We start from the raw sequence: 16,925 nt of genomic DNA on the forward strand, positions 1-16,925 counted from the left end.
TTCCTCATTGTCAACGGCAACAAATGTGTATTTTATCTCTACACCTGCACCCTCACAACTGTGCTTAGGCATGGTCTCAATGTGATGCGGATTACTGCTACCTGTGGGTCTACCCCTATCCCCATAGTCAGGGTGATCCACCAAGTATTTATGTTTTCTGCACAAATGTGATGTGACAGATGACTTCGGATAACTGTTTAATAGACATTGTATTTTCTGTCACATCCCTGATATGCCATTTCAGTGCTCGCAAAACATTGAAAAAGTTGGGAGATATGAAAGTACACTCATCAAGTTGACATGTCAGATTCACATCCTCCATTCTTTCTCTTTTTTGTGCTGTTATTGCTAGCTTGTGGTATCGACACACATGGGTTTTAAAGAGGCAAAGTTTTTAAAAGTGCAGAGGCTGTCAGACACCCCACAGACAAATATATCTGTGTTTCTTCACATGCTTCATAAATGCCGGGGTAGAGTCTGTGGAGAAACCACACTGTTTGCACATTGCAAAATTGTGGAGAGGCAAGGAGGCTGAAGACGTACGTATTTTCCAGACGTTGAAATCAGGCACATTTTTGGTTCTGAATGAAAGTTCGAAAGTAGACGTCTATGTTTGGGCCAAATCAAGGCTGGTCCAGACTGGACAAAATCTGAACCAAACATAGACAACTATGATTGGTTCAGATTTGGTCCGGACCAGACCAAAATAACACATGTAGAATCATGTAGTAACCAAAAAAGTGTTAAACAAATCAAAATATATTTTATATTTGAGATTCTTCAAAGTAGCCAACTTTTGCCTTGATGACAGCTTTGCACACTCTTGGCATTCTCTCAACCAGCTTCATGCTTCATGAGGTAGTCACCTGGAATGCATTTCAATTAACAGGTGTGCCTTGTTAAAATTTAATTGGTGGAATTTCCTTCCTTCATAATGCATTTGAGCCAATCAGTTGTGTTGTGACAAGGTAGGGATAGTAAACAGAAGATAGCCGTATTTGGTAAAAGACCAAGTCCATATTATGGCAAGAGCAGCTCAAATAAGCAAATAGAGACAACAGTAGACCGGTGGGAATCTGTCCTTTGGTCTGATGAGTCCTAATTGGAGATTTCTGGTTCCAACCACCGTGTTTTTGTGAGACGCAGAGTAGGTGAACCGATGATCTCCACATGTGTGGGGGTGCTTTGCTGTGACACTGTCAGTGACTTATTTCGAATTCAAGGCACACCAGTATGGCTACCACAGCATTTTGCAGCAATACGCCATCCCATCTGGTTTGTGCTTAGTGGGACTATCATTTGTTTTTCAACATGTCAATGACCCAAAACATACCTCCAGGCTGTGTAAGGGTTATTTGACCAAGAAGGAGAGTGATGGAGTGCTGCATCAGATGACCTGGCCTCCACAATCACCCGACCTAAACCCAATTGAGATGGTTTGGGATGAGTTGGACTGTAGAGTGAAGGAAACGCAGCCAACAAGTGCTCAGCATATGTGGGAACTCCTTCAAGACTGTTGGAAAAGCATTGCAGGTGAAGCTGAATGAGAGAATGCCAAGAGTGTGCAAAACTGTCATCAAGGCAAAGGGTGGCTACTTTGACAGATCTAAAATGTATTTTGATTTGTTTAACACTTTTTTGGATACTTCATGATTCCATATGTGTTATTTCATAGTTTTGATGTCTTCACTATTATTCTACAATGTCGAAAATAGTCAAAATAAATACGAACCCTTGCATGAGTAGGTGTGGCCAAACTTTTAACTGGTACTGTACTGTATATAGATACGTGTCACATATCAGTTTGCAAACAATGTAAAAAAAAAAAAATGTTAATAATGCCGCATACAAGCATTGTCTCTTTTTTGCTTTCTTGAGTAAGGCAGCTCTAAAATGCAGGTGTTTCAGCCTAGCTATGTGCTTTCTGTGGTGGTGGGGCAGCCAGCGGAAAATACGGAGCTTAGGGGTTGATAATGTTCTCTAGTTGCGTCGTGATTGACTCAATGTTCTGTCACTCATGAGGACCCTACATTACCACCACAAATCTATGGGGAGAGCTAGAAAATTAAAGCCCCTTGGGTGCTGCCATAGATTTACATTCGAAGTGCCCATCCAAGAAGGCTCAGGGTCTTTGGCCACGGATAAAATGATGTCAAATCATGTTATGTCTACTGTAGCTTTGATTGGACTGATCATATCAACATCATACTTTCAAAATCTTAGCTAGCAAGCTAGACATGCAGTCATCATCATAAATCAAGTCGACAATCTACTGGCAAATCCTTTTCAAATCTTGTCATATGAAGAGAAATTAAACTTAAAATATATCGGTGCTCAAAGGGCATTGGACAGACACATTACACAACAAGTTGAAAATCGCAAATTCAGCAATCAGTGGCTAACTGAAAGCTTTGTAAAGCAATCACTAGTCTACTATTCAGTGGAGAGGGTGTGTAGACCAAATCTGGGTTTAAGGGTCTCTTTTCCAAGCTGAAAAGGATAAACATTCACTTGCAACACACCATGGGCCAGAAAAGGTTGAATACATTGGCCATGCTGTCAATCCAGCATGACTTCTGCCGTGTTAAAAACAACTGGAAACTCGGAACTGGGAAATCTCAGACTTCAGTGAGTTCAAGACAACTGCAAACCAAGATCCAACTGGGAAAATACATTTTGAACGGTCATCCAACTTGGAACTCGAAGTCGGGAACTTGGGCCTCTTTCTAGAGCTCCGACCTGAAGATCACTGACGCCGTGATTATAGTTTTTTTTAAAGTTCCCAGTTGTCTTGAAAGCACCATAAATCCGGAGAATGTCAGACTTTGATGACAAAGTTTGATGACAAAATTTGCCCCCAAGAAAGACTGCCACACAACCTTCCTGTTCAAGTGAGCACAGCACAACAAGGTGAGTCCAAAAATGTCTTGTATGTTCCTGCATAAATGAACGGAGATACACTACCATTCAAAAGTTTAGTCACATAGTAATGTCCTTGTTTTTGAAAAAAAAGTTCTTTTTTTTGTCCATTAAAATAACATCAAATTGATCAGAAATACAGTGTAGACATTGTTAATCTTGTAAATGACTATTGCACCTGGAAACGGCAGATTTGTTATGGAATATCTACATATCAGGCGTACAGAAGTCCATTATCAGCAACCATCACTCCTGTGCTCCAATGGCACGCTGTGTTAGCTAATCCAAGTTTATTATTTTAAAAGGATAATTGATCATTAGAAAACCCTTTTGCAATTATGTTAGCACAGCTGAAAACTGTTGTCCTGATTAAAGAAGCAATAAAGCTGGCCTTCTTTAGACTAGTTGAGTATCTGGCGCATCAGCATTTGTGGGTTCGATTACAGGCAAAAAATGGCTAGAAACAAAGAACTTTCTTTTGAAACTCATCAGTCTATTCTTGTTCTGAGAAATGAAGGCTATTCCATGCGAGAAATTTCCAAGAAACTCACATCTATAGGGGATGGCTGACGAAGGAGATGATTGTGGACTACAGGAAAAGGGGACCGAGCACGCCCCCATTCTCATTGATGGGGCTGTAGTTGGTCGAGCGTTTCAAGTTTCAAGATCACCAACGAACTATAATGGTCCAAACACACCAAGACAGTCGTGAAGAGGACACGACAACACCTTTTCCCCCTCAGGAGACTGAAAAGATTTGGCATGGGTCCCCAAATCCTCAAAGTTCTACAGCTGCACCATTGAGAGCATCCTGACCGGTTGCGTCACCGCCTGGTATGGCAACTGCTCGGCATCTGACCGTAAGGCGCTACAGAGGGTAGTGCGTATGGCCCAGTACATCACTAGGGCCAAGCTTCCTGTCATCCAGGACCTATATAATAGGCGGTGTCAGAGGAAAGCCCAAAAAGTCAGACACCAGTCCCCCAAGTCATAGACTGTTTTCTCTGCTACCGCAGAACAATTAATCAAATGGCCACCAGACTATTTACATTGACCCCCCCTATTTGTTTTGTACACTGCTGCTACTCACTGTTTATTATCTATGCATAGACACTTCACCCCTACCTACATGTACAAATTACCTCGACTAACTGTACCCCCGCACATTGACTAGGTACCGGTACCCCCTTTGTATAGCCTCGTTATTGTTATTTTATTGTGTTACTTTTTATTATTTTTTACTTTAGTTTGTTTGATAAATCTTTTCTTAACTCTTCTTGAACTACACTGTTGGTTAAGGGCTTGTAAGTAAGCATTTCAAGGTAAGATCTACACTTGTTGTATTCAGCGCATGTGACAAATAAAGTTCGATTTAATTTGATTCAAGAAACCAACAAAAAATGCAAACTCAGTCCGGATTCGACCCTTGGTATCACATGAACACAAATAAGACATTGCAAAATGTGTAGAATTGCAGGAAATTTTCTTTAAACTGCAACATTTTCTCTCTGCCCCATGGCAAAAAGTATAGAATTGCAGGAAATGAGCATTAAAAACAGTAAAATGTTCTCTCTTCCAACAACGGGTGTATAATTTAGGATCACATGGGTTGCGTGGTGATGGTTTGTTACTATGCCAATAAACAACATTATCCATTCGGACCTTTGCCACCTAGGAAATTTGTGTGACTGGACCTTCTCAAATATTACTTGAGTACCCCTCGCCTTTATGTACAGTGTTTATTTATGTGAATTTCACGCTATTTTGTGGAAACAGACAAATATATCCAGATAGGATTTTATTAACCTGAATGCCTCCTAGAGCAGGACTTTGTATCTGTTACAAATCTTAATCAAATCAAACTTTATTCACAAATGTGACTGACAGTGTCACGACCACTGGTCATGACGGCAGGCCAGCTGTGAGTCGCACAGCTATTTTGCCATACAGTGGAGCATATTGTAGCAATCTAAAGGCGTTACATTTTCCAAAGAATCCTCAGAATTTCCCACCAAAAAAATCTACTTTAAAACACATATGCTAATAATCTAACTACCGTAATGTGTTATGACATTGGTAAACCCGAACTGACACTAAAACGGCGACAGTCCAGTGGACGAGTTTGGCAGTGTGTTATGAGCATACTCCGCCCAGATGAGGAACTTGCTCCAGTTGCTGGCCTGAGTGGAGAAAAAGCAGCGGAGGAACTTCTCCAGCTCCTGGTTGTCCCATTCAGTTTACCCATTTGACTGAGGGTGGAACCCAGAGGAGAGACTCACCGATGCCCTCAACAGGGAACAGAAGGCCTTCCAATACTGTGTGACGAACAGGGGCCCACGATCTGAGACAATGTCCTGGGGAAGTCCATGTCGTCGAAATACATGGATAATCATGAGATCAGGCAACTTGGGTAAGGCGATGAACTGGGCTGCCTTGGAGAACCGATCGACGACCACCAGGATAGTGGTAAGCCCTTGAGATGGAGGTAACCCTGTGATAAAGTCTACAGACAGATGAGACCAGGGCCGGCTGGGGATGGGCAGAGGTTGGAGCAACCCGGCCCGGTCGCTGACGTGAAGACTTGTTTTTTTTCACAGATGGAACAGGCCGCAACAAAGGATCTCACATCCTCCATCATGTTGGGCCACTACAATTTCCACCTCAGGGACTCGTGTCCAATTAACCCCTGCCCTGGATGCCCAGTTCATTTAGAGGAGTGTCCCCATTGTAGCACTTGAGACTGGGTTGATCGCGGAATGTAAAGTCTGTTAGTGGGTCCCCTGCCGGGGTCAGGTTCTCGGGTCTGGGCTTGTCGGACCGTGGTCTCAATACTCCACATCACAGGGGCCGCAATGCGTGAGCTGGGGATGATGGGCTCAGACTCCCTCTCCTTGATAGAGACATAGTGTTGGCAGGACAGGGCGTCTGCCTTCTGATACTTGGATCCCAGGGGATATTTATTTGATTTTATTTTACCTTTATTTAACAAATTCTTATTTTCAATGACGGCCTAGGAACAGTGGGTTAACTGCCTGTTCAGGGGCAGAACGACAGATTTGTACTTTGTCAGCTCGGGGATTTGAACTTGCAACCTTTTGGTTACTAGTCCAACGCTCTAACCACTAGGCTAGTGTGATAGGCTAGTGTGAAATCGAACCTGAAATCGAACCTGTTAAAACACAAAGGCCACCTAGCCTGGCGAGCGTTCAACCTCTTGGCTTCTTGAATGGAGACCAAGTCCGTCCAGATCACAAAAGGATGAGGTGCCCCCTCCAACCAGTGTCTCGACCCCTCAAGAGCCCACTTAACTGGCAAGAACTCCTGGTTGCCTACATCGTAGTTGCGTTCTGCTGGTGAGAATCGCTTGGAGAAAAAGCCGGATGGGTGCAGTTTCTTGTCCTCTTCGTTGCGCTGTGAAAGGACCGCCCCTGCGCCAGGTGTCTGAGGCGTCCAACTCCACCACAAAGGGATGAGTCAGATCAGGATGAACGAGGATGGGTCCAGAGGTGAAACGTCCCTTGAGCTCCATGAATGCCCTGTCAGCCTCGGGGGTCCAGCAAAAATGGGTCTGGGACTTGCGGGTTAGGACCGTGAGAGGTGCTGCCACCGCACCAAAGTTGCGTATAAAACGCCTGTAAAAATTGGCAAACCCGAGTATCCACTGGACCTGCTTGAGTGAGGTGGGACGGGGCCAGTCGGCGACCCCCTCAATCGTTATGGGGTCCATTTGGATGCTTTCGTTAGAGATAATGTGACCCAGGAAGGAAACCTGGGATACGTGGAACCTACACTTCTATATCTTTACATATAGTTGATTCTGCAGGAGGCATCTCAGGACTTGGCGGATGTGCAGTATGTGTTCAGGAAGGATCTTGGAGAAGATCAAGATGTCGTCAAAGGTAAACAAAGACGAACCGATTCAACATATCTTTTTAGGGTATAGGGAGCAGTATTTTTGATTTCAGATGAAAAGCGTGCCCAGAGTAAACTGCCTAATACTCGGACCCAGAGTCAAATATTTGCATAGTATTAGTAGATTTGGATAGAAAACACTCTGAAGTTTCTAAAACAGTTTGAATGATGTCTGTGAGTATAACAGAACTCATATGGCAGGCAAAAACCTGAGAAAAATCCAACCAGGAAGTGTGGAAATCTGAGAATTGTAGTTCTTCTTTTGAATCCCTATCGAAACTGTCTGTGGGGTCACGTTGCACTTCCTAAGGCTTCCATTGGCTGTCAACAGCCTTCAGAAAGTTTTTCCATCATTCTCCTGTTACTGGGCAGAGAATAGTAGCTCAGTCAATGAGTGGACTGCCAATGGACAAAGGACTTGGTGATGCGCGATCCCGACAGCGCACCCATCCTTATTTTTCTTCTTGAATGAATACGCTATTGTCCGGTTGGAATATTATCAACGTTTTATGTTAAAAATACCCTAAGGATTGACTGTAAACAATGTCTGACATGTTTCTACGACCGATAATGGAACATTTTGACTTTTCGTCTCTGGTTCTGCGCTCGCGCGTTATGCCTTTGGATTGTGATCTGAACGCACAAACAAAACGGAGGTATTTGGACATAAATATGGAGTATTTCGAACAAAACGAACATTTCTTGTGGACGCAGGAGTCCTCGGAGTGCATTCTGACGAAGATCAGCAAAGGTAAGAGAATATTTATAATACTATTCAGAGTTTTGTTGATGCCAGTACTTGGCGGGTAGCTGTATAGCTTGCTTCGATGTCTGAGCTATGTACTCAGAATATTGAACAATGTGCTTTCTCCGTAAAGTTATTTTGAAATCTGACAAAGCGGTTGCGTCAAGGAGTAGTGTATCTATAAGTCTTTCAATAACTGTTGTAAATTCTATCAACGTTTATGATGAGTATTTTTGTAAATTGATGTGCACATTCACCGTCGGTTTTGGTGGGAATACATTTTTTGAACATCACGCGCCAATGTAAAATGCTGTTTTTGAACTTTATCGAGCAAAAAATACATATATTGTATAACATGAAGTCCTATGAGTGCCATCTGATGAAGATCATCAAAGGTTAGTGAATATTTTAGCTGTACTTTTGGTTTTTGTGATGCATGTCCTTGCTTGGAAAATGGCTGTGTGGATTTTCTTGTGAAGTTTATGTCCTAACATAATCAAATGTTATGCTTTCGCCGTAAAGCCTTTTTGAAATCGGACAATGTGGTTAGATTAACGAGAGTCTTATCTTTAAAATGGTGCAAAATAGTTGATTGTTTGAGAAAATGAAATTGTGAGATTTTTGCTGTTTTGTATTTCGTGACATGCTATTTCACTGGCTGTTGAATAGTGTGGGACGGTCACGTCCCACCTAGCCCAGAGAAGATATCCCTCAGAGTGTCATTGACCAATGCTTGAAAGACTGCCGGTGAGTTCGATAATCTGAAGGGCATGACTAAATATTCATAGTGGCCACTAGGTTTATTAAAGGCAGTCTTCCACTTATCTCCCTCCCTGATTCTCACCAGATTGTAAGCGTTGTGGAGGTCCAGTTGGTGAAGAATTGGGCCCCTTGGACCAACTCCAATGCGGAGGACATCATGGGTAGGAGGTAACGATTCTTGATCGTAATCTGGTTCAGCCCTCTGTAGTCTATACAGGGACGCAGGCCTCCATCCTTCTTAACCACAAAGAAGAAGCCTGCACCAGCAGGGGATGAAGAGGGGCGAATGAAACCTGCCTCCAGCGACTCCCGGATGTAATTGTCCATGAATGCTGTTTCAGGGGTCGTGAGGGAGTACAGACGACCCCGGGGTGGTGTGGTGCCAGGTAAGAGTTCTATGGCACGGTCGTAAGAACAATGAGGGGGAAGAGTGGCGGCCTGCCTCTTACTGAAGGCCTCCTGGAGGTCGAAGTATTTCGGGAGGGAGAGCAGAAAAGTCTTCGTCTTCAAGGGATGCAGGAGGACACGGCGAGGCTCTTGGTGGTGTTCTTAGACATTTAGTCTGGCAGTCCTTACCCCAGTCTAGTAGGTGTCCCATGGACCAGGAAACGAGTGGGTTATGTAGCGCTAGCCAGGGGTACCCTAGGATAAGGAGGATCCCGGAAGTAGTGATCAACAGAAAACTAGGAGTCTCTGAGTGGTTCACCCCAACCTGCAGTAGAATGGGCTTGGTCTGATATTACACCTGACCGGAGCCAATGGGGCGGCAATCAAGGGCTTGAATCTGCAAAGGGATGGGACATTTCACGTAGGGGATCTGTAACTCTCTGGCGAAGTCTTGATCAATGAAATTATCCGCAGCCCCGGAGTCCACAAAGGTTTAAATCTGGTTCTGATGGTTGTCCCAGTGGAGGGTTGCGGCTAGTAACAGACGGTGATTGGGTAGCCGGGAGGTAACTGCACAGCTCGTCAGGGTCTCCCCCTTTCCTGGCGAGCCCTGGCGTTTCCCGTCAGCTCTGGGCATGTAGAACGGAGATGGCCGAGACCTCCGCCGTAGAGGAAGCTACCTTCGCGCATTTGCCTGTCACGCTCCAGTGGGCTCAGACGTATGCAAACCAGCTGCATGGGATCCTCCATGCTGGGCTCGGTGGGCTTGCGGTGCTCAGGTAACTGGAATGCTGGAGTGGTGTCAAAAGGGTGCTGTCTCACCCATTCCCAGATGAGGTTGTCAACCTGATTTCCAGCGTTTTCAGGGACTCGAGGTCCTCTCACAGTTCCCGAGTGGCCAGTTCATCTTTCATGGAGTTAGACAGACCCTGGTGGAAAGCGGTAACCAGTTCTACCGTATTCCACCCACTTTCGGCGGCAAGGGTGCAGAACTCAATGGTGAAGTCAGCCACTGGTCTGGCCCCTTGGCGGAGGTTGAACAGTTGGCTGGCCGCTTCTCATCCGCCGACTGGGTGGTCGAAGACGCATCGCAGCTCGGCAGTGAAGGCTACTAAGGATCTGCAAGATGGTGGCTGCTGTTCACACACCGCCGTTGCCCACACCAGGGCCTTACCCGAGAGTAGAGATGATGTAGGCGATCATGGCCCGATCGGTGTGGAACGAGGAGGACTGTAGCTCGAACACCAGAGAACACTGAGTGATGAACCACTTGCATCCTCCTGGGTGGCCGTCATACCACTTGGGGGCTGGAATCTTGGGTTCCCGGTGCAGGTTCCCTGCAGGAACCACAATAACGTCTGTAGCACTGGATGATGAGACCTGGGCATTGGCTCCTCCTGGGTTGGGGGCGTGCCGTGGTTGGAGGGACTCTGCAAGTTCCTGAAGGGTCCCGGAGATTTGGGAGTGCTATTCTTGCTATTCTTCTATTCTTTCCAATGCCTCGCAAAGAAGGGCACCTAGTGGTAGATGGGTAAAAATAATAAAAGCAGACATTGAATATCCCTTTGAGCATGGTGAAGTTATTAATTACACGTTGGATGGTGTATTAATACACCCAGTCTCTACAAAGATACAGGCGTCTTTCATAACTGAGTTGCTAGAGCGGAATGATACTTCTCAGGGATTTCACTAATGGTGACTTTAAAACTGTTACAGAGTTTCATGGCTGTGATACTCCACAATACTAACCTAAGTGACAGAGTGAAAAGATGGAAGCTGGTACAGAATACAAATATTCGAAAACATGCATCCTGTTCACAACAAGGCAATAAAGTAATACTGCAAAAAATATGGCAAAGCAAATATGTTTTTGTCCTGAATACAAAGTGTTTTGTTTGGGGCAAATCCAATACAACACATAAAAATTGATTTACCTGTGTTCTATATATTTTTCCACACTATGAGGTTGGAATAATACTGTGAAATTGTGAAAATTATGATAATGCCCTTTTAGTGTAAGAGCTGTTTGAAAAGACCGCCTGAAATTTCAGCCTGTTTTGGTGGAATGGAGTTTTGGCCTGCCTGGTGACATCACTAGGTTCAAAACCTCTCTGCCAATAACAACTAGTTTTCAGTTTTCCCCTCCCTACTCAGACCACTCCCAAAAAGTCTTCGCAAAATTCTTACTTGAGAAATTGTTCTTTGCTAAGAAGCTATTTGTGTTTCTTTTTGACCATTTTAATTTAAACAGTCACAGTAAGGTACTTAATTGTTACCCAAAAATGATTTGATTTTGCGATAAAACGGCTGCATTGGACTTGAATAGCACTGAATAGGCCTATAGTTTGGTCACTTATTTTGAGGAATTTTTAAAACTAATGTTTGAGGACAAGAATTACTCTTGTTTGGTGAATCTTTGGCAATGTACTGGCAGGGAAGTTTGAATGGCCAGAGTGTGTAGCTCTGGTGTAGGACTAATGTGATCATATAGTCTGGTGGTGATGCATTGGTACAGTACATTGCAGTACTGATGCATTATAAATGTAGCCTACATGAGAAACAGAGAGAAATCCATTCATTCAACAACGGACCTGTCGGTGACAGAACACTTGTCCCAGAGAACACTTTCTAATGGTCAAACCAAAGTATGCAAGTATATGGGTAAACTTGGCTAGGTTGGAATAAATTATATAGGAAAACCTTCAAAACTGTGAATTTTAAACTGGGTGAAAAATGCACATCCCTCCCCTGTGCCCAAAAGAAGAACCCTCAACCCTCCCCAAAGTAAAAAAAAACATGTTGCACCCCCCTACACTATTTTGGACCCCCCCCCACTCCCAGTAATTATCAAACTGTCCCTAATGACTATGTACTCACTTTTGGAGGCACTGTAGTATCCTTTAAAATGTATATATTTTGCACGGTCAAACATGAACAATGTTTATGAATACAATAATAATTTTACTCTTTGTTTTACAGGTCACCGGTCTTATTGCATCTACTTGGAACATCCCAATGTTTGGCTTTGTCGGACAATCCTCCAAGATGGACAATACTGCCATTTACGATACTTACATCAAAGTTGTGCCCCCCCTTAAAAGAAGTGGAGAGGTCTTAGTTAGGACACTGCAATATTTTGGGTGGGACCATGTGGCTCTGATTGGAGGGGGGTTAGATTCAAACACTTGGGACAAAGTCGATGCTTTATGGAAGTCTGTCGAGGATCAGCTCAGCGCTCAACTCACCGTAACAGCAAGTGTTAAGTTTGACACCAGCAACATGGAACTTGTCCACAGGAATGTCAAGTACATCTCGACAGTGGCAAGAGGTAAGCAAACAAATGTTCCTCCTCTATTACTTATCAGTTATATCGTGCTGTAGTGCTGTATTGTCTTTTAATGTGGTAAGTGGGTTTGTATTGCAGATGGCCTGATGAACTATGCTTGCATGATGAGTAACCTTGCTATAGACCTGAAGACTTGCATTATCTCCCTATTCTATTACATAGGCATTGATTGAAGCTCAATGTTAAATTCAGATCTCCCTACCATCATATCTAAGCCAATATGACACCAATCTCAATAAAAATTAGCAAATCAACTTGATTGGAGGTACACAATACACTCTCATCTCTCGTCATGAGCCATCCGTCCATTACCAAGAACCATATACTGGATTTTTAACAGGGCCGTTAGCATTACATGCTGACCACAGTGCTCGCATCGCGTGCGCGAGCATTGCAAAATAAATGTACACATACATGTTATTCAATTATTGCACCCACACTGCTCGCATGTGTCAGCGAGCGTCTGTGTAGCCTGGTGCTAAAATAGATCTTGGTTCTATTTGTGATGCTCAACGCGCAGCAAGTCCTGCCTTTCAAATCTTCTCATTGGTTTTTAGGAGCATATACCCACATGGGTGATTGAAAGATGAACTGAGGTCCACTCTCCAGTCGGTTGTGGTAATGCACCGTAAAGTTGGTTGCCAACCGCCATATAAAGTCCAAAGAAGAAAAAGAAGCCTGAAGGAAGGAGGAGAGAGAGCACGAGAAACTAATTTGGTTTACCATTTTATCTGTGGATTAATTGTCGAAGTAGAGGACCTTGTGCATTTCGGGTAAAATAACAAACCAATATTTATATCCCAGGATAAATGAGCTAGCAACAGCAAGCTAGCTAGCTAAATTGCCATAAATGCTTTTCGGCCTGTCCCCAAATGAATATAATTGGTTCAGAGTTAATTTTGATATTTTAACCTGCGTGTCCTGATCGCGTCTGGTGTGGGAGGACAGAATCAACATACGCGCGAGTGGTGTGGTCAGCATGTTAGGGTTTTCAGACAACTTTTTGCCCAGAATTAATTCAATGTTCAGGCATTGGATGAGAATGAGACTACAGCGTCCATAAAGTGACCATTAGACTTGCAGACCTTTCGGACTGAATACGTTTGTAGGGGCAACAGATTTGATTAAATGTATAATTTATTGGTCTTACTTGCTCATTTCTGTCCATTAAGAACCAACGATCTGCTACCTTTTTGTAGTATTTCTCACAATGCTAACATCTTTTTTAGCTGAAGCTCAGAGTTCTAACACCGGGTCGGTTGCTCGGCAACAACACAGCTGCTTTCACCAGGCTGCCAGTCATAAGAAGTGTATGTGAACAAACCTAGGCTACTGTAGATAGCTAGCTATATAGTTGTATTCAAGCTGAGGTAAATCAATAAATGCAAACAGATATTTTGATTAGCTAGGTAGCTAGTTAACGTTAGCTAACATTAGCAAAGACTTGTATAGCTAAACCAGCCTGTCATTTCCAATGGCAACAAATTAGTCATAGTGGCACACAAGCAAGGAGGTGGGCAGTGCCAAGCACGATTTAAAAAAAACTTTTGCAAAGGGTAAAGTCTACAAAACTTAGTCCACTCTGTTCATTTAAAAATAAAATCCTCATCAATCTACACACAATACCCCATAATGGCATTACAAAAACAGGTTTTTAGACATTTTTGCAAAAAAATAAAAAATAAACAAATTGAAATATCACATTTACATAAGTATTCAGACCCTTTACTCAGTACCTTTGGCAGCAATTACAGCCTGGAGTCTTCTTGGGTATGACACTATAAGCTTGGCACACCTGTATTTGGGGAGTCTCAAGCTCTGTCAGGTTGGATGGGGAGTGTCGCTGCACAGCTATTTTCAGGTCTCTCCTGAGATGTTAGATCGGGTTCAAGTCTGGGCTCTGGCTGGGCCACTCAAGGACATTCAGAGACCTGAAGCCACTCCTGAGTTGTCTTGGCTGTGTGTGTAGGGTCGTTGTCCTGTTGGAAGGTGAATCTTCACCCCATTCTGAAGTCCTGAGTGCTCTGGAGCAGGTTTTCATTGAGGATCCCTCTGTACTTTGCTCCGTTCATCTTTCCCTCGATCCTGACTAGTCTCCCAGTCGCTACCTCTGAAAAACATCCCCACAGGATGATGTTGCTTCCACCATGCTTCACTTTAAGGATGGTGCCAGGTTTCCTCCAGACGCTTGGCATTCAGGCAAAATAGTTCAATCTTGGTTTCATCAGACCAGAGAATCTTCTTTCTCATGGTCAGAGTCCTTTAGGTGCCTCTTGGCAAACTCCAAGCGGGCTGTCATGTGCATTTTACTGAAGAGTGGCTTCCGTCTGGCCACTCTACCGTAAAGGCCTGATTGGTGAAGTGCTGCAGAGATGGTTGTCCTTCTGAAAGTTTCTCTCCACAGAGGAACTCTGAAGCCATCCCTGACCAAGGCCCTAATACCCTGATTGCTCAGTTTGGCCGGGCGGCCAGCGTCTTGGTGGTTCCAAACTTCTTCCACTTAAGAATGATGGAGGCCACTGTGTTATTGGGGACCTTCAATGCTGTCATCATTTTTTGCTGTCTACAATCCTGTCTCTTGAGCTCGAACAATTCCTTCGACCACATGGCTTGGTTTTTGCTCTGACATGCACTGACAACTGTGGGACCTTATATAGACAGGAGTGTGCATTTCCAAATCATGTCCAAATAATTTAAATTACCACAGGTGGACTCCAATAAAGAAACATCTCAGGATGATCAATGGAAACAGGATGCACCTGAGCTCAATTTCGAGTCTCATAGCAAATGGTCTGAATACTTATGTAATAAGGTATTTCTGGTTTTGTTTTTAAATACATTTACAAACATTTCTAAAAACCTGTTTTCGCTTAGTCATTAAAGAGTATTGTGTGTAAATTGACCAGGAAAACATTTTATTTAATCAATTTTAGAATAAGGCTGTAACATAACAAAATATGGAAAAAGTCAAGGGGTCTGAATACTCTCCGAATGCACAGTACATGTACTTATCTGGAGTGCCTGAGGGTGGCGCTGTTACCCTGCCTCAGTGTGCTAATATATTACGTGGTGTCATGTTAAAACGTAATACAAAGGAAAGCTCAACATTACAAAACATGGAACAAATGAGACCACCAACTACTCTGAACCTAGAGGGAAATTGGAGTGTGGATGCAGAAATTCAACCTTTATATCATCGCCAGTGGCATCTCAGAGAAATCCGAAAAAGTGAAATGTGCCAAATTCTTGCACGTAGCCGGAGAAGATGCAATCAAGGTATTCAATTTTGACAATGATGTAGATGACTTGGATGTATTAAAAGAGCTTTTTCGAACGTACTGTGAGCCAAGAAAAAATTGGACATACCTGAGGCATATCTTTTTTACGAGAGTGCAAGGACAAACAGAGTCAATTGATGCTTATGTGACTGATCTAAAAAATAAAGCAAAAGACTAAGTTTCAACAACATACCGAGTCACTGATACAGGACAGAATTGTGTGCGGAATCACAAATGACCAAGTTCGAGGCAGATTACTCAGAGAACCAGATCTCCTGCTAGCTAGACCAATAGACATTTGCCGTGCTAGTGAAGTGAGCCAGAGCCATTTGATAATGTTTCATGAGTTAGACAAAGACAGTGCACAGCTAGTAAAAGAATGATCACAGGGAGAATGCTCACGTTGTGGGTACAAACATGAACCAAAAAAGTGTCCAGCATATGGTCAGATATGCAAAGTATGTTACAGAAAAAATGATTATGCCAAAAAGTGCTCCTCACGCACACACACGGGCAGAAAACCTGAGGATTCACAGCATAGACAGGGGATAACAGCAGGAAATGAGGACATGTTCATTGGGACAATTGAAGTGAAACAGAGTGAAGTACAATGTGTAGCTCAGCTAGTGAATGTCAAATGAGAAGAATACTGAGAAAGAGCAGTGGACAGAAACACTGAAAAATAACATCCAGAAACGTACTGTTACGCTATATACAGGAGCTCACTGTAACGTCTTATCTTATCTGTGAGAGACTTGAAAACACTGAAAGTGAAATTCAGTGTCAATTCCATGCAAAAATCCAACTGTAAGCTTGTGACGTATTCTGGCCACCAGAGGCTCTGATACCGCAGGATCAGACTGCCAGGGAGAAACTGTGGCAGCTTATACAAAAGGCACGACAAGAGGGAAAGAAGGCTGGGTTCAAGGGCCCACACGCGCTCATCAAAAGAAGAAAGATTAATGGTTAACTCTGATGACATGAAATCACACTTGAACTGTGAGTACTGCCAAGAGTACATTTACTGTGGTGCCACGAGTAAATTTACTGTCCGAACTACAATTTAGAAAACACTTGCCAACCAAAAAAGAAAAAAATAGATTTGTTATACTGTTAACCACCGCTACCTCAACTGAGCGTAGATTTCCGTCGAAGTAACGCTCTCAAGGTTTACTGTTTTGCTTTATTGTTCACATTACTACATCTGTTGTCTAGTTTGAGTCTCTTTCTTTTTTAATGCAGGAGTTTGTTTTCAACTCACTCAATATCATTAGCCTGAATGCTTGGGGTTTGAGAGATCTTACAAAAAGGAAGCCTTATTTTTATATTGTAAACACAATAACACAGATTTTGTCCTTCTTCAGGAAACCATTTCATGTGAAAATGACTTGAAATTTTGGAAGTCACAATGGGGAGACATGGCCTATTTCAGTCATGGATCAAATCATTCTTCTGGTCTTTTGATGCTCATCCACAAGTTTAAAGGCGACATTCTAGAATCCACATCTTCACAGGATGGGAGATGGGTCACAGAAATTGTTAAACTTGACAATTCTATTTTCATCATCTGTAATGT

At 43.2% G+C, this 16,925-nt stretch overlaps 1 protein-coding gene across 1 annotated transcript in view; it reads left to right on the forward strand.

The window, feature by feature from the left end:
• The window catches only part of gucy2g (guanylate cyclase 2g), a 91,192-nt gene that overhangs the window by 12,423 nt on the left and 61,844 nt on the right, over positions 1-16,925 (forward strand). The window contains exon 2 of the mRNA XM_045701910.1: positions 11,705-12,053. Coding sequence (XP_045557866.1) covers positions 11,705-12,053 — 349 coding nt within the window. The remainder of the gene's footprint in view (positions 1-11,704; positions 12,054-16,925) is intronic.

The sequence above is a fragment of the Salmo salar genome, chromosome ssa19 (genome assembly GCF_905237065.1).
Source record: "Salmo salar chromosome ssa19, Ssal_v3.1, whole genome shotgun sequence".
Taxonomy (NCBI): Eukaryota; Metazoa; Chordata; class Actinopteri; order Salmoniformes; family Salmonidae; genus Salmo; species Salmo salar.